Below are 19,549 nucleotides of genomic sequence, written 5' to 3'. Positions count from 1 at the left end.
GGGAGGCAGCGCTGGGCACCTGCTCCTGTCGTATCTTCCTGTGACGACTCGGGAGTGCAGCCTGCCTGCCCCTGCCACTTCCCATCCTGGAGATGAGGAAGCCAAGGGCGCTGGCAGGATGGTGCCTGCTCCTCCGTGAGCCTGGTGGGCGGGGCGAAGGGAGGGGTCGGGGCGAGCTGACTTCAGGCTCCTGTGGCTCACGCCCTCCCTTTTTTGCAGATACTGAAGCCACCTCAGGAGAGGGCGCCTCCCAGAGCAGTGAGTACCTTTCCCTTCTCTTGGGCTGGGGACTGAGGCCGGTTGGGAGGAAGTGGGGGGTCCCTTCCCTCCCCGACTTGGTGCCAGGTGGCCCAGGAGAGACCACCCCAGGCTCTGGGGCTGCACCATCCTTCTAGAATCCAAACATGGTAGCCTAGGGCAGCCCTTCCCAAAGTGGGTTCCGCGGCATGCTCGTCCTGGGGAGGTTGATAGGCGTTCTGCCCATCAGGGTTCTCTGATCGGGTGACTTTGGGAAACCTTGAGTGACACTCAGATGAGCAGGTGTTTGCTCTGGACATCTCAGCTGTTCGGTGGCAGGAGCCCAGTGTTTGCAGTTTCCTGCCCCCTTTCTCTCTGACCCACACGTGGGTCTTGGGTTCTGTGGCTGGGGTTTGAGAAGTTCTGCCTCAGAGCGTCATCTCATGGGCACCCAAGCTGTGGGCTGAACGGCACATGGGGGCTTTGCCCTGGGGTACTGTTCCCCAGAGCCCAGGTGACACGAAGCCTTGTCACCTGAGGACAGCGCTGTGCTGCTCTCGGGCCCACCTGCCTTCCCAGCTGCAGGGTGTGATGGAGCCGCTTCCCAACACTGAGCCCCAGAAGCCAGCAGGCCCAGCCTGGCCGGGCATCCAACAGAAACAGGTGTGCACATCGGCCCCAAGATGCGACCTGGAGTGGTCTTCGTGTTCTGTTCCTGGCCCCTCCAAACCAGCAACCACTCGAGTGCCAGGCACTGGTTGCATGGATGAAAAATGCATATTTGCCTGTATGACTGCCGTGCGGTCGGCAAAGTGAAGGGCATCGGGCTGCACACGGCACTGCAGTCCCAGGCACCGACCCACCACTGAGCAGGCGCAGCCACACACAGGCACCTGCCCCTGCCCGCTGAGCATCCATGGAGAGCCCAGACCCGGGCAGCACTGACTGCTGCAGGTAGCAGTCAGAGGAGTGGGTGTCCTTGGGATGGGCTTCCATGTTCGGCTTCCCGAGCCGGGTGCTGGGGACACAGCTGTCTGCGGTTGGTGAGTGCCAGGGCGAGGGATGGTTTTCTGCAGAGGGCCAGGTGGTGAGTATTTTAGATGGTCCAGGGCTGACAGCTCCATCACCCCTTGGGCCTCCCCTGGCGTAGGGACACAGCCGAGGCCATATGTAAACTCATGCCTCACCGGAGCAGATGGTGGGCAGGATCCGGCCCATGGATGTAGTGTGCCAGCCACTGTTCTGTGGTTGTTACGCCACCATAAACATTTTTGTAAGATAATAAATCCACATTAAACAAACCCAGGGCTGGTGTTGTGACATAGTGGGTTAAACCACCTCGTAATACCACCACAATCCCATATCAGAGTGTCAGTTCAAGTCCTGGTTGCTCTGATTCCAATCCAGCTTCCTACTAATGCACCTGGGAAAGCAGTGGAAGATGGCCCAAATACTCGGGCCCCTGCACCCACGTGGGAGACCCGGATGGAGCTCTGGGCTCCTGGCTTCCTTATAACCATTTAGAGAGTGAACCAGCAGATAGAAAATCAATCTCTCTCTCTCTCTCTGTCTCTCTCTGTCATTCTGCCCTTCAAATAAGTAAAATAAATCTTTACAAACAAAACAAAGCAGGCTGGGAGGTGGCCATGGCTGCAGAAGGGCCTTGGCTGGGCCGCATCTTCCTAGCCCTTTCCCTTCCCCTCTCCATCTGGCTCTTAGCCCACGAGAGGCAAGCAGGGCTGAGGTCCTGCCAGGTCCTGAGGGGTGTCGACCCTCAGCTTGGCAGGACACCTGCTGCAGGACCCCTGGCTGGGCTGGAAGGAGGTGGGCCTCTGCCACCCCCAGCCTGCCCCAGCCTGGCCCTGGACTCCTTATCCCTCAGTAGCTTCCTCTTCTCTGGCTGCTGTGGTCTGCCTGTGGTCAGCCACACATTGAAAGAACTTCCCCCTCTCTCTCTCTCTCCTTCCTCACTATTCTGGGGCTGGGCTGCTTGGCACCATCCCTGTTCTGTCAGCTTCCGCCACACTTCCGCCACGTGTGGGCTCGCTGCTCACGGAGGGCTCTGTGGCCAGGGATATTTTTAGTCTTGTGCGTGCTCTTCCGTGTCTCCTCATGGAGCTTCCCCTACCCGGACGCCTGCAGACCCAGACGCTCTGTGCGGCTCGGCTCTGTGCGGCTCAGCACTGCCTCCCTCCGGCCCAGCCCAGCAGTGCTGGCACTGCGTGGGGCTCCTGTCCTCCGGCTCCAGGGGCCCAGCGTGGAGCCTGGGAGCTGGCAGGGTCTGGTGGAGAGGATGAGGATCAGCTACCCAGTCTGCAGATGAGAACAGCAAGTCACGGAGAGAAAACTCACACAATTCATGAGCCGTGAGACCTGGTCCTGGGGCTTCTGGTCCAGGCACTTCTCATTGGTTTATTAGGAAAATAGTATAGTCAGGCAGAGAGGCATAGAGAGGCCTGCTCACCCACATCTCACTTAAGACAATGAAGGCTCAGCCCCACATCCAGGTCTCTGGGAACTGTCATGTTGATTCCCTTCGGGAAACAGCACTAGGTAACATTTACCAGGTATTCATTAGATCACTCATTCTCTGTTCCCTTTCATTATTATTTGCATAGCCCTTTTATTCTTTATTACAACTCCAGGCCATGAAGGAACTTTGTTCCCAGTTTGCAGATGAGAAAACTGAGGTGCGGAGGTTCGGGCACATCCCAAGCCCTGTGTCACTCTTGGGGGCGGGAGAGTTGGGTTTGTGCTCAGGCAGCCAGACTCCAGAGCCCGCCTCCTCCCAGCACGGGTGCCTGGAGACACTGAGCATCCCTGGGGTTCTGCAAACCTGGCCTCGCGAACAGAAGCATCGCCTGCCCTCCTGCTCTGGCAATACCTCTTGCCCTATCGCGCACCTGCCTTCGCAATTGGGAACGTGGTCCCCAGCCACCCTGAGGGGATGTCGTGGTGTGCGATTCAGCAGAACAGGGCGGCGCTTCTCCGTGGCATAAAGCTGGGAGTTCGTTTTGTTGGAGGTGGTGGGCGTGGCTCTGTGGCGAGAGGCAGGGACAAGTGGACAGACAGCTGGCCATGGTGCCCAGAACTGGGCAGAGTAGGGAAGGGGCAGGGGCAGGGGCAGGGCCTTGTCTGCATCTGGACCCCAGGAGGCCAGCTTCGCCTGCCTGTGCCCAGGGGTTGGGCAGTGAGGGGGGCATGGCGGGGGCGTGGCTGGGGATCGTGATCTGAATGGGACGGGGTGGGAGGGCTGTTGTCCAAGCCTGGGAGAGCATGGAAGCCTGAGCCAGGCTGGAGACCCTGAAACGCCCAGCCTGGGCGAGGCCCCAGGAATCAGCCCCTCTACAGCCCACTCTGCACATTAAAGGGGAAGAATTCGGAAGCAGGACCAGGCCTCTCAGGCCCCACGCCCCACCACTCCTGCCTTGGGTGATTCCGGTCCCCAGCAGCCTCAGAGTGACCACAGGTGCCAGAGCTGCAGGTGTCTGGCTCAGGGCTCCTGTCTGTGTGCCTGGGATCCCCAGGGATGTGAGGGGCATGGGCCAGTGCGGACGGTGGAGAGTGTTGCTGGTGTGAGAGGGGCCCTGGGGGTCACCTACACTCGGGCCTGCATTGCCATGCAGCAAATGTGTCCCAAGCCCCATGCCTGAGAGCAACAAACATGGACTGTCCCCACTTCGGTGATCTGGCGTCCAGATGTGGCGCTGCTGGGTCCCTGGCTCTGGGTTTCACGGACTGCGCTCAGGCTGTTGGCCAGGGCTGTGTCTCGTCCCAAGTTCATGTGCGTGGATGTTGGCAGGGTTCAGTCCGTCTGAGCTGTCAGGGTCACAGCCCCTTCCTGGCTGTTCACTGGAGGCTGCTGTCAGCTCCTTCCTTCCTGCCCCTGTGCAGGGAGCAGCTGGCAAGGTGGCAGTGAGCGACAGAGTACAAGGGAGAGACGCTGTGCACAAGACCAAAGTCCTGCTCTTCCGTATTCTGACCTCACTTTGGCGGTGCTCTGTTCCTTAGTCAGGCCCAGACTCACAGAGAAGGGTCACTGGGCGCCATCTCGGAAGCTGGTCACTCGCCCACCTGCAGGCTGTAGGGCCTGGCAGGCTCCTCCTGCATACAATGGGAGACTGCCTCTTCCCTGTGTTACAGGAGTGAGGAATTGCGGGGGGAGGGCCGTGGCCTGGCACGTGGTCACTCCTGGCATGTGGCTGTCACGGGCTTGTCACCCTTGCCGGGTAACCTTGGCAGAAGGGAAAGGAACCTGATAGGAAGTAGGCCCTTGGGTGGGGGTCACTTCAAGGCCCTCTGGTCACAGTGTGGTCTGAGGCTCCACAGAGGAGCCCTCACACCCCCACCCAAAGCCTGTGGACCCAGAAAGTGATCAGAGCTGGTCTGGAGTGGGAGTTGGGACCGGGCCTGAGGCCGGATCTGTCTGTCTCCCTACCCTGGGGCACGTGGGGAAGGTACGCTGGGCCCGGAGGAGCCAGGGCCTGGACTTTCCTCCATGGGGCCCTGCAGCTGGGACAGATGGGGCTAGTCCCAGCCTTGATTCCTGAGGCTGATGAGCTGGCCAGAAAACTCCCATCCTGGATGACAGAAGCCCTGGTAACCCCGTCTGTCTTCTCCCTCGCAGACAATTTCAGGTACACGTGTGACATCTGCGGCAAGAAATACAAATACTACAGCTGTTTCCAGGAGCACCGGGACCTGCACGCGGTGGATGGTGAGTCAGGCCCTGCACTCCCTGAGTCTCGCCCAGGGGCCCTCGCCCGGCTTCCCCAGCCCCCAGCCCATCCACCTGCCTGCCTCCTGCCAGAGAAAGATCAGGCAGCAGCCAGAACCGTGAGGGGAGAGCACTGCCCCGGAGGATTCTGGGGGAGGGGATTTCCCCGTCATGCTCCATGTACATGCCTGTTTGAGTCTGCTGTTTTTATAGGTCAAAGTAGAATTGCATACCGTGTCATTTTACGGTTTTTATAGAGCATTTGCACGCCCTGCTGAAATTAAACCAATTTTTAAAAATGAAGGATGGCACTTTTAGCATTTTAGATTACAGAGTTGGAAATTAGAACAATAAATTTATGTAAGACATTTGTAGAGTCTTAGGAATCCTAGAAAGAGAGTCTTGGACCCAGACAGGACGTTGGGATTCTGCTGTGTCTGGCCCCACACCCCAGCTCGCCTCGAGCTGTGACGAGCAGGCCCACACCTGCGGCCGCCGGCCTGCCTTTCCTCTCACTTCCTCTCTTCCTCTCCTCCCAGCCTCTTCCTCCTTTCTCCTGCCCTGGCCTCTCCAGTGCATGCTGGGAATGCAGAGCCAGGCCCAGGCCGAGAGCATCTGCTTGCCCTGGGGTGGGCGCCTGCCTCTCTGAGGATGCCATAGTGAGGCGCCGGCTGTGTAACCCTCGTGTGGCCCCTGTTTTCCTGGGGCTTCCACACTGGCCTGGGTAGCCCTCCTGGGCTGCAGAGGCAAACCGCTGGACAGAGGCTGGGAGCGGCGGGCAGAGGCCGCGGTGGGCAGGGACTAACAGGGCTCCTGTTTGCTTCTTTCCTTCTGCGGCTGCCGCCTCCCGCCTGGGCGCAGTGTTTAGCGTGGAAGGGGCCCCCGAGAATCGGGCAGGTAAGTCCGCAGCCGCTGCACACCTCTCCTGTCCCCAGCTGGGCTCCTGAGACCGGGCATGGCCGGAGTGCTGAGCGCCTTGTGTGTCTTCTCCTGCAGACCCCTTTGACCAAGGTGTCGTGGCCACGGACGAGGTGAAGGAGGAGCCCCCGGAGCCATTCCAGAAAATCGGGCCAAGTATGCGGGACTCTGGGGCTGGGTGAAAACTGACAGGGAGGCAGGGCCGACTTCCCCCCAACCCCAACCCCACTGGAGAGGGTGTGGCCTCACTCAGCCTACAGCAAGGGTGCCTGTCTGTGAGTTGGGCCCGTCAGGCTAGGACTTCAGCTCTCAAGGAGCCACAGACAGCATAGGGTCAGGGTCAGGGCAGTGAATGCTGCCACGGGCTGGGGCGGAGCCTCAGCTCTGCTCCTTCCATGTGCAGTGCCCACCCAGGCTGTCTGCCATCCTGGCCCTCAGCCCCCTGTGGACTGGGGGTGACACTCTTATGGGGTTCTTGGATTAAATGAGGTCATGGCTGTGAACCACTTGTTAGCACAGTGCCTGGTACATAGTCAGTTCTTGGAAGATGACTGTTATTACAGTCCCCAAAGGGGCTTAGCAGCCAGGGAACCTACCCAGGGCAGCCACTGCAGGCCCTCCATCCCTGTCCTGGGAAACCCCTTGAGGATGGGACACACACTGACTTGCCTGCTTTTGGCCAACTTACAGTGAGTGTTGTGGGGACAGGGCGCTGAGCAGGTCCGATGTGGCTCTGCCCTTGGCTGAATGACACAGCGGTGACAACAGATAAGTGAGCAGAGAGTTACAGCACAGAAGTGCAGGGAGCTGGGGGGCCAGGGAGGACCCAGGGAGTGCCCAGAGCCGGGTAAGGCCAGGGAATCAGCCCCTGTACCCCAGGCAAAGACAGGAGAGCAGCACTGGTTCTGAGAATCTGTGTGGGGTTCATAAGACCCCCAGATGCCAGAAGGTGTACCTCAACTTCACCCTGAGAGCAGTGGGCGGGAGAGGGGACTCAATGGGGAAGGGATGAGCAGTGTGGGCTGCGGGGGGGAGACTGGCCCAGGAGGGGGCAGGTGCAGGGGGACCACCGGCGAGGAGTGAGATTCACAAGTCGCAGCCCCTCGGGGTTTCCCACGCCTCGCTCGCTAGCCAGTGGGGAGAGAACCTCCTGTCTGCGTCGTTACAAGGAGCTAAAGCAATTTGCATAAAGCTACGAGAACCAGAACAAGGAACTCCAAGGGAAAGAAGTCAGAGGAGCCGAGACACAGACGTCCCCGGCGATCCTCGTGGGCCCGGGCCCCCGTGAAGGCTTCTCCTTCTTCCGCCTTCATCTGCCATTGAGGGGCTGCTCTGTGGAAACGGTCACCTGGGCTGTGGAGGAGAGAGTGGGCCCGGCGCTTGTCACGTGCAGGGTGGACAGCAGCAGCAACATCAAAGTGGCCTTGGAGAGGAAAAGGCGATGCCGTCCTGCACATGGCCGCTGTCGCGAGCGAGACCCTGCAGCTGTGAAACAGACACGAGCCCGGCAGTCAGAGGCTTCATCGTCTGTGGGGGAGACGGAGCCCCACAGACAGATCCAGACGGGGCTGGAGGGAGCGTGGTCTTCCGTTTCTGTGCGCAGCCCCAGCAAAGCTCAGCCCTCCTCCCTGGGCGCTGTCGCTACGCAGATGAGCTTTGGAATCCGAGCGGCCTGGAGGTGAACCCTGGCACCCCCAGTGGACAGCCACCCCCGCGTCCCTCTTCTGTGAGGCAGGGACAAGAACAGGGCACCTGGAGGAATCACACACACAGGGTCGAGGCCAGCTCTGGACTCAAATTCAAGGTGTAGTAGTGGGAGGTGTTCCTGAGAAGCGGTCAAGGGCCAGGGTCTTAAAGAGTTATCTTTTTTATTTTTAAGATTTATTTATTTATTTGAAAGATAGAGTTAGAGAGAGGCAGAGAGAGGGAGAGAGATCTTCCTTTTTTTTTCCCCTAAGATTTATTTATTTATTTGAAAGTCAGAGTTACACAGAGAGGGAGAAGGAGAGGCAGAGAGAGAGAGAGGTCTTCTATCTGCTGGTTCACTCCCTAGTGGCTGCAACAGCTGGAGCTGAGCCAATCCAAAGCCAGGAGCCAGGAGCTTCCTCCGGGTCTCCCTCGCAGGTTCAGGGGCCCAAGGACTTGGGCCATTTTCTACTGCTTTCCCAGGCCATAGCAGAGAGCTGGATTGGAAGTGGAGCATCTGGGACATGAACCAGCGCCCATATGGGATGCCGGCACTGCAGGCGGTGGCTTTACCTGCTACACCACAGAGCCTGCCCTAAAGATTTATTTTTTATGTATTTGAAAGGCAGGGTTACAGAGAGAGACAGAGATCTTTTATCTGCTAGTTTACTCCCCAAATGGCCACAACAGTAAGGGCCAGGCCCAGGTCAGGAGCTCAGAACTCCATCTGGGTCTCCCATGTGGGTGGCAGGGGCCCAAGCACTTGGGCCATCCTTCACTGCTTTCCCAGGTGCATTAGCAGGGAGCTGGATTGGAAGTGGAGCAGCCGGGACTTGAACCAGTACTCAAATAGGAAGCCGACATCAGGCAGTGGCTTCCCCACTGTGCCACAATGCCAGGCCTGGGGCACCAGTTCTCAAGGCAGCCCAAACACATCTCAGCTCTGTGCGTCATGGCTACAGAATGTCCTACGAGTTTTCTCATTGGCCTCCTGCACAGTTTCTTCACCTAACATGGGTGGCGACAGTAAGGCTCACCTGCCAGGCTTGTCCTGGGGGATCCGGTGAGACGCCACATGGAAGGGGATTGGCAAAGGCCTTTCCAGAGGCCTGGCAAGTATCGAGGAGGTGACAGCTGTTAATTACAGAAGCAGCAGAGCCAGGGGACGTTTGCTCTGTCTGTAATGAAGTCTGACAGGCGGCCCACGTCGGGCCCGCGAGCTGCTCACAGATTCCGAGAAAGCCACGCTGGATCTGGCCGCCGGCGTGCTCCCAGCCGGCCCTCGTGGGGCTGAGCGCATTGCTAGCGCTCAGAACGCTGCTTCCTGGGCTCTCGTAAGCAGGGAAGCAGCTACGGGCCAAGGGGAGCCAGCAGAGGCGCTGTGGATGGGGGAGGGAGCTGCTTGTCTTGCGTGACGCCCCCTGGGTTAAGGGGACAGGAGCTCTCCCGCGGCAAGTGTGCCTTCCACATTGGCATTGCTCAGCCAGAGAGCGGGAGGCACCAGAGCACAGGACTCCGGCTCCGAGGAGAACGGCGGCCCACGGAGCCTCGTGTGCAGGCTTGTTTTTCAGCTGCAGGCCTGGGCGCTCCGCGGGAGGAGGCTGGGGGCAATTGCCGCGTGTGGTCTGTTGAAACAGGAGCGCTGGCTTTGTTTCTGGGTTACTGGGTAAGGGATGGTAAATTGCAAAGGAAACAAGCAAACGTGGGAACGATGAAAATTCCATGTAACAAGAAGAATTGAGGAGACTAAAAGGAAGAACATGGCTCTGAAAGTGACCTACTATGAAATCTGCAAGAACGGAATGTATGAACATGTGACCAGTCTTAGCCCACTTGGGCGCCATAACAAAAGACCATGAACCTGGCTGCTCACAGTTCTGGAGGCTGGAAGTCCACACTCAACGTGGCCTGGCAGGTGGATGGCTGCTTGCTCATTGTGTTCTCCCCTGGCAGGGAGAGAGAAGTCTCCTGGATCTCTTCTTAAAAGGCCACAAGTGCCAGGCCGGTGTCGTGACCTAGCAGGTAGAGTCACCGCCTGTGACCCCAGCATCCTATGTGGGCATCGGTTCCAGCTCCCTGCTACTGCACTTAGGAAAGCAGCAGAGGAGGGCCCAAGTGCTTGGACCCCTGCACCCAGATGGGAGGCCCGGATGAGATCCTGGCTCCTGGCTTTGGCCTGGTGCAGCCCTGGCCATTTAGGCCATTTGGGGAGTGACCCAACGATGGAAGATCTCTCTCTCTCCCTCTGTGTGTCTCCTCCTCTCTGTAACTCTGCCTTTCAGATAAATAAATCTTTAAAAAAAACTACTAATCCCATTGTGAGGGCCCCACCCTCACGGCCTAAACCTGGTCAGCTCCCCAAGGCCCCCGCCTCCCAGCGGCCAAGGCTTCAGCGAATGAAAATCGGAGGAACATGGTTCAGTCCATTGCAAGAGGCCTGTGGCAGAGGTGCCAGAAGTTGGCGAAAGAGCAACAGGATAAACTACAAAGGCGAGGAGGTGATTCAGGACAACCTGATCGCCAACAGCAGGGCGCTGTTCCAGATCGCTGGTGTTACAGTACCAGTGGCACGGAAGATGGGCTCGAAGAAAACTTTGCTACGGGAAGATCTGTGTATGCCGACTGAAAGGGCTCATCACGTTATCAGCTGGAGTCGAAATCGAGACCCTAGATAGAGTTTCCTGACTCTGAAACTGTGGGCACAAAGGAAAAGAATACACACATCCGGCAATAAAACGGCCGGGCGCCTGCACAGATACTCGGGATGACCGCGTCTCGTCTCCAGCTTCTCTGTAGCACTCGTTGCCAAGTGGGCGCCTTGTGATGGGGACAGATTTTAATCTAGAAATTTGATATCTAGACAAGCTGTGTAATACAGAAAACAGGGGAAGCTCCAAAACATGCTGTTTCTCCCGTGTACCCATTTCCCAAGCCGTTTGGAGGTAGGCAGCCGTGAGCTGAGTGGAGGGGCTCACCGGAGGCCTGAATGTGAGACTGTGCAAGGGGCCTCTCGCACATTAAAGGCAGGTGCGCTGTGCCAGTCTGCACCTGATTGCACAGCTGAAGGCCCCGACAAGGATTGTTCTAAAATGTTAGCAATGAGCTTTTAAAAAGTGAGAAGGAAGGAATCGGTGAGGGTATGGTGGAGTAGACCAAACTTTGGCTTTCTGGTTCGAGAGCAGCACGGGCAGCGTCGCCCGGAAGCTTGGTGGAAATGTCAGGTCCCAGGGTGGGCACTGGGTCCTGTGGTTAAGAACCCACGTCCACATCCCAGGTCCTGGCTCCCCCGCTTCTGACCCAGCTTCCTGCTCACGCACACCCTGGGAGGCAGCAGGTGATGGCTCAAGTACTTGGGCCCCTGCCACCCACATAGGAGATGTAGGTTGACTTCCATGTGTCAGGTATGTTGGGGGCGTTTGAGGAGTGAATCTTCCAGCCAGTGGAAGATTGATTGATTCATTGATTGACTTCTGTCTCTGCTTTCAAATAAAATGAGAAGACATAAATAAAAATTTGCAAAAGGAAATGTAGATTCCTGAGCCCCAGCCCGGACGTCTGGGATCGGGTTGTCTAGCCTGCGAGATCACATTCGTTCCAGGTCCTTGGACTTGATAAGGTTTGAGGAGCACCGGGTTAAACTACCTTTCTTAATGGTGCCAGACTTAGAAATGCCTCCCACTTGACTCCTAACTATTAGAAAAATGTCTGCCATCTAACGTAATGGGAACCAATGGAATATTGCACGTAACGGAAAAGCAAAGAGTACTTACATCTAAAACTGAAAACCGAGGCAACAAACCAGAAGAGGTAGAGCATAAGAAAAGGAATAAGATTAAAAAAAGGTAGTACAGGTTGAGCGTTCCTTATCCACAAATGCCCGACACCAGAAGTGTTTTTGGATTTTGGAATATTTGTGTATAATGAGATCCCTTGAGGATGGGACCCACATCTCTAAACCGGAAGTTCTGTTCCGTATACACGTAAAGATAATTAGATACTGTATGTTTAATAGTTCCCTGCATGAAGTCAGTTTTCGTGGTATGGAATTTTCCACGCGTGACTTATTTCGGAACCTGAGGAACTTAGGATTTTGGAGGGTGTGGGGTTTTTGGAGTAGGGATACCCGGTAGGGAAATCAGGTACAGCAATAAACACAGGTGGGAAAATGTGCTTTATTAGAAGGCAGAGATCATCAGGTTATTATGATGCCCAGCTATTAACGGTTTATTAAAAGACACTGGTGTCTCTGAACTTGAACTTCTCAGGCGCTCTTTGCCACTTCCTTCACTCGATGAAGCCCCTGTCGTGGGTTTTCACGGCCTGGGGTCCATTTTCTGGAGAGCACCTGTCCTGATTGCAGCTTCATATTGGCAGGTGTGATTCTTTGCTCTTCTGTCTCCCTTTCCAGACCAGAAACTCCTTGCAGACAGGAGCCGTGTCTGTGTGTGCCCGGCACAGTGTGCCAGCACGGAGCACGGCCCTGGTTAGTGAATGAGAGTATTCAGGGCCGCATCTGTAGGCACACGCGACAGAGAGAAAGCAGCTTCTTCCTAATCACCAGGAAATGAATGATAGCGATGCCGGATGAGACAGTTTAATGAAATGCTGGGGTCCAGGGTCTCGGTTTTCCCTGGGCGTCAGCGGACGGCTGTTCAGACACAAACTGCGGGGCCTCGCGGCGTGCATCCTGAGACGGTGCGTTTCTCGGGTCCCCAGGTCGTAACAGAAGCTCCTGGCCCCAGAAACACACCCTGAGAAGTGTTAGAGAATCTCTTCATGTGAATAAAGGAAGCGAAGGCTCTGGCCCCATGAGCTCTTGTGCATCTAGAGGTGCAAAGCAAATCTGGAAGAAGAACAAGATGGATGGATTTATCACAGCACTTCATCCTGGGGAGCCAGTGCACCTGGTCATAGGAGTTGGTTAATATAATTAATCCAATTGATGGAACAACACTGAAACCTACGAACAGCTAATAATATTTGTATCCTCGTTGCTGGTGAATCAGTTACACAAATCACTGAACCCCCATTTCTAAAACATCTGCAGGTGTGTGCCACGGAGCCACGTTTTAGTCTCTGCCCGACACAGGTGCAGTGGTGGTCACATAAGATTGCGTTGCCAAGTGGTACAGAAGCCGTTGTGGCTGTGTGACTGCGCACTATGGCGTTGGCACAATAACAGAATCACCTGAGAATGCATGCGTCAAGACTGTATCCCTGTTGGTAAAAAATACACGAGTGTATTAGAAACCATGCGGACTAAGAGACCAATTGAAAAAACATTCAAAACATGTGCTTACTAAAATGTTGCTATCTGCGGTTGACAGAGAACTTAGTGATTTTTTCAGAACGGTAAAAGCACCTGTAGAAACACTGGCTGTAAACAAAAGCAGAGTCTCGAAACTGGTTAATGAAATCCAAACAATAACTGCTTCCCTTAGAAACCAAAGGCCTGGGAGGTAGCAGCAGCCGTGCGCAGTCGCTACCCCCAGCAGAGAGGCCGCGTTCTGGAGGATGGCGTCCTGAGAGAGAACGGTGCGAAGAGTGAGCAGTCATCTCTATTTGGCAATAGCGTGCACAGCTAGTGAGCAGACCTGCAAAGCTACCTGCAGGGATGTGGAACGCAGCATTTTTTTTTTTTTAATAAGAGGAAAGAATGTGAAACAATCCAAGTGTCCGTCTGCGTAGGGACCAGCTAGTGAATTCCCGAGCCCGGTGGGAGCGGTGGAGCCAATCAGCGCATGGAGATCCATCTGTATTGATTGGGCAGGATGTCCCACACCGTCTTGTCGATTGGATACACCAGGTTACCAAGAGGCTATTGATCAGGGCTGCCTGATTCAAGGCCGCAGGAGGAGGACAAAGGCTCTGAGCGAGGAAGGTGTGCCCTGGGTAGGATGGGAGCGAAGGTGGGCCCTGGGGGAGACAGCAAGGTGCACCCTCTGCCCCATGGCCACAGATGCTGCTCTGTTTGGGGGTTACAGGTAACTGAAGTTTGTGGGATTTCTTTTTTAATTTTGCACTTGTATTTATCAGAATTTTATAATTTTCCCCCAGACATTTTTATGAAGAAAGAAGTTAGGCAGTGCCAAAAGAGAGGTAAAGACATAGTTTGCTGGGACCTGAGAGGAGGAAGTGACCCCTGCTACCAAAGGGGAGGGGAGTGCCTGGGGACATGGATAGTCTCTGGGTGTGGCCTTGCAGTGGGCAAGGCTTGCAAAGGGATTGATGGAGGTTGGCGTTGGAGGTCAGCTTGGGTCACTGCACATTTCCCTAGTGCCAGGGCCGAGGGTGAAGCTACTGGAGAGACCGGCATGTGCCAGGTACTGTTCTGACTTGCCATAGCAATTTAATCTTCACAGCTATCCTGTAAGGTGGTCCTAGTGTTGTGTATGCTTTACAGGTAGGGAAACTGAGGCACGGAGAGGTTATGAGACTAACTTGAGGCCACACAGCCCCAAGTGGCTGAGCCAGGGGATGCACTGAGGCTGTCTAGCCCCGGAGTCAGAGTCCACTCCACTTTGTGGTCCCAGAATGAGGAGGAGTTTGGGGGGGTGGACATATATGGATGCTTCTGGGTGGGGGTCAGCTCTCACTTCTTATGTCATCTTCTTGCACAGAAACTGGGAACTACACCTGTGAATTCTGCGGGAAGCAGTACAAGTACTACACGCCCTACCAGGAGCACGTGGCCTTGCACGCCCCCATCAGTGAGTGCCTTTTCCAGCCAGGGCAGAGTGGGGTACATGGGGGGCAGCCATTGGCCAGGGGTCAGTCTCCAAGTGTGTGGGACTAACCTGGGGCTACCGGGGGTAGTCTGGAAGGCCCCACTCTTGAGCCAGTGGTGTCAGAATCTTCCCTTCATGGACTCAGAGGCCTGGTTTGGGGTCGGGGGTGGGGTGGGCATCCCTTGTCCAAGTCCTTCAATGACCCTGTCTCCACCTCCTCTAAGCCCCTCTGGCTCAGTCCCACCCCACCCACACCCACACGCCATGTGCAGCTTCAGTCTCTGCTCCAGCCGTGGGCGTGGGGAGCTCCCACCTGCCCCCTTTGTCCATGTTGCTGGAAAGCTCAGCAGGAGACGGAGCATGGAGCTGGCAGTCGGAAGCCCTGGGTGTCAGGGCTTGCTGGTGACTTGGGCGGGACCCATCCCATGTCTGGGCCACAATCTCTCTTTTTTTCTTTTTAAGATTTATTTTATATATTTGAAATTCAGAGTGAGAGAGAGAGAGAGAGAAAGATCTTTCATTAGCTGGTTCACTCCCCAAGTGGCTGCAACAGCCAGTGCTGGACCAGGCCAAATCCAGGAGCCAGGAGCTTCTTCCAGGCCTCCCACGTGGGTACAGGGGCCCAAGGACTCAGGCCATCTTGTGCTGCTTTTCCCAGGCGCATTAGCAGGGATCTGGATCAGACGTGGAGCAGCCAGGACTCGAACTGGTGCCCATATGGGACGCTGGCGTTGCAGGCTGTGGCTAAACCCGCTACGCCACACCACCAGCCTGTGGCCCACAGTCTTTTACTCCTCCCCTACAGGGAAGGGAAGGGGCTCCGAGCGCCTCCCCCAGGGACACCTTGGCTTACCCTTGTGATAATGCCAGTGCCTGCCTGCTGATGCCCCCTGCTGTCAGGGGGGGCTCCATCCTTAGGTCCCCAGGCAGCAGAGCAAGGAGGCCCTCTTGCTCCACCTCTTCTTGCCCAGATGGAGGAAGCAGAGTCTCAGGGCAGGGGGCCGGGGATTGAGCAGCCCATCGGGGAGTTTCGCTGACTTGCTTCTCACAGCAGAGCTGTGGGGATCCCCCTCCCTGTTCTGGATGAGAAGACTCAAGTCGGGGAGGGTTACGCTAGGTCCGGGTTAGCCATCACCCTCTGGATCCCCGACAGCAGCCGCACCGGCAGGCATGCCCCACTCCCCAGGGTACCCAAGAGGGAAGAGGGTGTCCCGGGCATGGAGGGTGGTACAAGCAGCTTCTCCAGGAAGCCCTGTCTTCTAGGCAGAGGGGCAGGGATCAAGCGATCTCCCTGTGGGGCAGTGCTCTAGGTCTGAAGGCAGCATTTGCCTGCAATTCTCGTCCTGATTTGGCCCCCGATTGCTATGGGACCTTGTTCTGTTGCTCCCCTTCTCTGGGCACAAGCTCTCCAGGTCTTTCCAGCCAGGACCTTGATTCCACACATCTGTGACACGAGGCAGCCCTCAGGCAGGCCCCTGCTGGGGCCCAACAGGAAGAGCATATTCCACCATCCGGGCTGGGATGTATAGGCCATCCAGTAAGCACCCTGTAGCCAAATCCCATGTGGGGAGAGGGTGGGTGCTGACCTATCCATTTGACCCACTCATGGCACCAGGGCCCAAGCATCAGGGCTGTGGCTGGACTTGAACTCCTGGCCCCCGTGTCCTCAGGGGATGCAGTTTTCCATGGGCAGGGATGCGGCACCTGCCCACCTGTGCTTTCCAGGAAGCATTGGCTTCTTGCCACCCAGTGCCAGGAGAGGTTGCTGCCCGGAGCGCCCTTCCGGCTGGGTGTTCGTTACAAGGCCAGCCTGCAACCTTGGCTCAACCTCTGCAGAATGTCTTCAGTTGCTGCTTCTGTTCTTCCTGGAACGAGTTAGGTGAGGCCATGGAGCTCGTAAGAGGAGGGAGCTTAGCTTTTAACCCTGGCAGGCAGGCTCCAGGCCCCCATGCAACGGTGAAACTATCCCACATCACCTGTCCAGTGAAGCAGCAGGAAGGGGTGTGTCCACCCTGATTTCTTCCCCAACATCTGGTGCTTCTCTCCCGAAGCACTGTCTGCTCTCTCTCTCTCTTACTATTTTGTTTCTCTGCAGTGGCCTCTGTCTTCCTGCACCTATTGGACAAAATCTCTCTGTTACTCCCTGATGTCTAGAGACTCCAGGGTCATCTGTGATTAACATACAGCATGAGAGACTTAGACTAGACTCAGTAGAGGATCAGTTCTCTGAAGCTGAGCCTGGGATTCTGGATTGAGAGACTTGTGTGCTAGTGGGTTCTCGCAGAGGCAGGGCTCATGCTGGAAATCCCCATCACGTGGTAGCCAGGACCAGGACTGGAGACCCTCGTCTGGCGAGAGTATCCAGAGGGACACAGGTTGACCATGGAGGCGGTTCTTAGGAACAGGGTCATGTCATGGTGTTCTTTGTGCCTGCTGAGTCCTGTTGTATGCGTCAGCTGCTTCCTTCCTACGGCGAAGCAATGTTGCACTGTACGAGGGGACCACCGTTTGTTTAGCAGTTTGCCTATTCATTTGGGTTGTGTCCAGCGTAACTATTGCAAGTGAAGCTGCCGTGAAAACACTTGCAGGAGGCTCTCTGTGAGCATGTGTGTTCATTGCTTTTGGATGCATACCAAGGAGTAGAATCATGGGGTTGGGAGGGACGGTATGTTCAGCTTTTTTAAGAATTGATAAACCATTTGCCAGAATGGCGGTGGGTCTGGGAGTTCCAGTTTCTCGATGTTCTTGCCAATGTTTGGTGACATTGGGCCACTTAATTCTGGTTGTTCTAGTGAGTGGGTAGTGGTATCTCATTATGGTGTTAATTTGTATTTGCCTGGTGAGTAATGATATTGGACATCTGTGCATTTGCTTGTTGGCCACTTGTGTATATTACAAGGGAAACTATTGAAGATTTTTGTCCTTTTTTTTTTTTTTTTTTTTTTTTTGGTTGAGTTGTCTGTTTAAGTTGTAGACCTTCTTTATGTAATTCCAGTAGATCCCGGTCCTTTGTCAGACATACATACCGTGGGTATTCTCTCCCAGTCTCTGGCATTTCTGTTGCTTTTCATACCATACCATCTGATATTAGATGTATTTTCCTTTTGATCAAGTCCAAATTATCTTTTTTTTTTCCCTGTGGTTATTGCCTACTGGGTCCTTCCTCAAGGACATCCTTACCTGTGTTAAGATGAAGGTAGCCATTTTTATTGCCTTTTAGGAACTTTCTAGGCTTCACATTTATGTCTGTGATCCCTTTTGAGTTAATTTCACTGAGTGATGTAGGGTATGAGTTGAGATTCGTTTCATTCCATACAGATATCTGAGTTGAAAAGATCTTTTCTGTGCATTGCATTGGCACTTTATTGAAAATCAGTTGAATATGTAAGTCTGAATTTAGTTCTCTTCCTTTACTCTGTTTATCTGCCTATACCAATTCCACATGGTCTTATTTACTGGAACTTTATGATGAGTTTTAAATATGTACTCTTAGTTTTTTCAACTGTGATCTTTTTAAAGAATGCATCATAATTATAGAAACTTTATTTTCCTATACAAAGGTTAGAATCTTTTTGCCAGTTTCTACCAAAAGAACATGAACTGGGATTTTGTTTCGGGCTACATTGAATCTGTAGACCAGTCTGGCAAGAATGTACATTGCAATAGTGTTGAGTCTTTCAGTCCATGAACATGGTATATATCTCTCCAGATATTTTGGGTTCATTTAAGTTTCCCTCAACAATTGTTTGTGCTTTTCACAGTAGGGGTCTTGCACATATCTCCTTAGAGTATCCCTAAGTAATTTACTTCTTAGTGCTACTATGATTTTTAAAGTTAATTTTCCGAATATTTATTTTTATTATACATAAGCAGTTGATATTGTGTATTGAATCTGTATCTGGGAAATTTACTTATTCTAATAGATGTTTTGTAGATTTAGGATACTCTTTGTACATGTTGATGTTATCTTCTAGGAAAAGTAGCTTTCCTTTACTTTCTAATGTGTTCTTTTCAGTATTTTTTCCCTTTGTGGTCCTGGTCAGGATTCTCCAATACAGTGTGAATAAAACGAAATGAGCAGGTATTTCTGCCGTGTTCTCAACCATCGGGTTCAGTATCCCAGCATTAGCACTCATCTTTTTCATCATTCAGTGTTCTGTTAGCTGAAATAGGTCCGTAGATGTTCTTCATCTCTGAGGGAGTTATCTTCTGTTCCTAGTCTACTGAAAACTTTGACTGTAAACTGGTGTTTGTGGTTTTTCCTCTACATTGACTAGGGTGATTTTATGAGTTCTTATATTTTATGCTGTTAGTTTGTGTATTACATTGGTTTATTAAAAAAAAAAAAGTCCTGGTGCCTATACTTGATTCAAATATGAATATCAGAAAGTCAAAACATGAGCTAAAGAAAGTTACAACGTTGAAACGTTTCTTCTTTGCCATAAACATGACTTTGTTCTTTGAAGCTTCTTTTTGTGTATGTGAATACTGTAATGAAGGTACTTCAGAAAGTTCCTGGGAAAATGGAATTGAAAGATACATTTTATCTTTTTTTTAAAAGATTTATTTTATTTATTTGAAAGAGTTACAGAGGGAGGTAGAGACGAGTGAGAGGTTTTCCATCCGCCGATTCACTCCCCAGATGGCCACAATGGCTGGAGCTGCGCCAATCCAAAGCCAGGAGCCAGGAGCTTCTTCTGGGTCTCCCACGTGGGTGGAGGGGCCCAAGGAGTTGGGCCATCTTCTACTGCTTTTCCAGGCCACAGCAGAGAGCTGGATCAGAAGAGGAGCAGCTGGGACTAGAACCGGCACCCATAATTGGATGCCAGCGCTTCAGGCCAGGACTTTAACCTGCTGTGCCACAGCACCGGCTCCCAAGATATATTTATTTTGATGCAAAAAATTTTGAACTCTGTGCAGAGTTTTTTTCATGATACATATTTTCCTGAACTTTTTGAAGTACTTGTGTGTATTTAAGGGGATGATTAATTTACATATATGGTGTGAAACAATTCCCACGTCAAGTTCTCGCACATGCATCTAAGTTACTGAAAGAGCCAGAGTAGGTTCTGCAGTTAGCTTGCTTTCAGGAGCATGTTTCCTGCTCACTTATACCTAAAATTCCCTAAGCTTTTACCTGCCGTTGGTCCCTTCCCCAAGCTGGCCCTTGGTCCAGAGCAGCGACCTACAGCCCTAAGACTAAAGTGCCCACCCTCAGTCAGTGGTGTGTTGAATATAGTCATAATCGAGGAAATAAGCATTT

At 53.8% G+C, this 19,549-nt stretch overlaps 1 protein-coding gene across 5 annotated transcripts in view; it reads left to right on the top strand.

Moving 5' to 3' along the window:
- The window catches only part of ZNF618 (zinc finger protein 618), a 171,222-nt gene that overhangs the window by 122,424 nt on the left and 29,249 nt on the right, over positions 1-19,549 (top strand). For 4 of the 5 annotated variants that reach the window (XM_062207709.1, XM_062207713.1, XM_062207712.1 and 1 more), the window contains 5 exons: positions 220-258; positions 4,865-4,954; positions 5,816-5,851; positions 5,951-6,028; positions 14,179-14,268. In XM_062207709.1, the coding sequence (XP_062063693.1) occupies positions 220-258; positions 4,865-4,954; positions 5,816-5,851; positions 5,951-6,028; positions 14,179-14,268 (333 nt within the window). The remainder of the gene's footprint in view (positions 1-219; positions 259-4,864; positions 4,955-5,815; positions 5,852-5,950; positions 6,029-14,178; positions 14,269-19,549) is intronic. The other variant, XM_062207711.1, reaches the window with a different exon arrangement.

This window comes from Lepus europaeus, chromosome 12 (genome assembly GCF_033115175.1).
Source record: "Lepus europaeus isolate LE1 chromosome 12, mLepTim1.pri, whole genome shotgun sequence".
In the NCBI taxonomy this organism is placed as follows: Eukaryota; Metazoa; Chordata; class Mammalia; order Lagomorpha; family Leporidae; genus Lepus; species Lepus europaeus.
The sequence above is the reverse complement of the archived record's forward strand: the minus strand, read 5'-3'. Positions and strand labels throughout refer to the sequence as shown.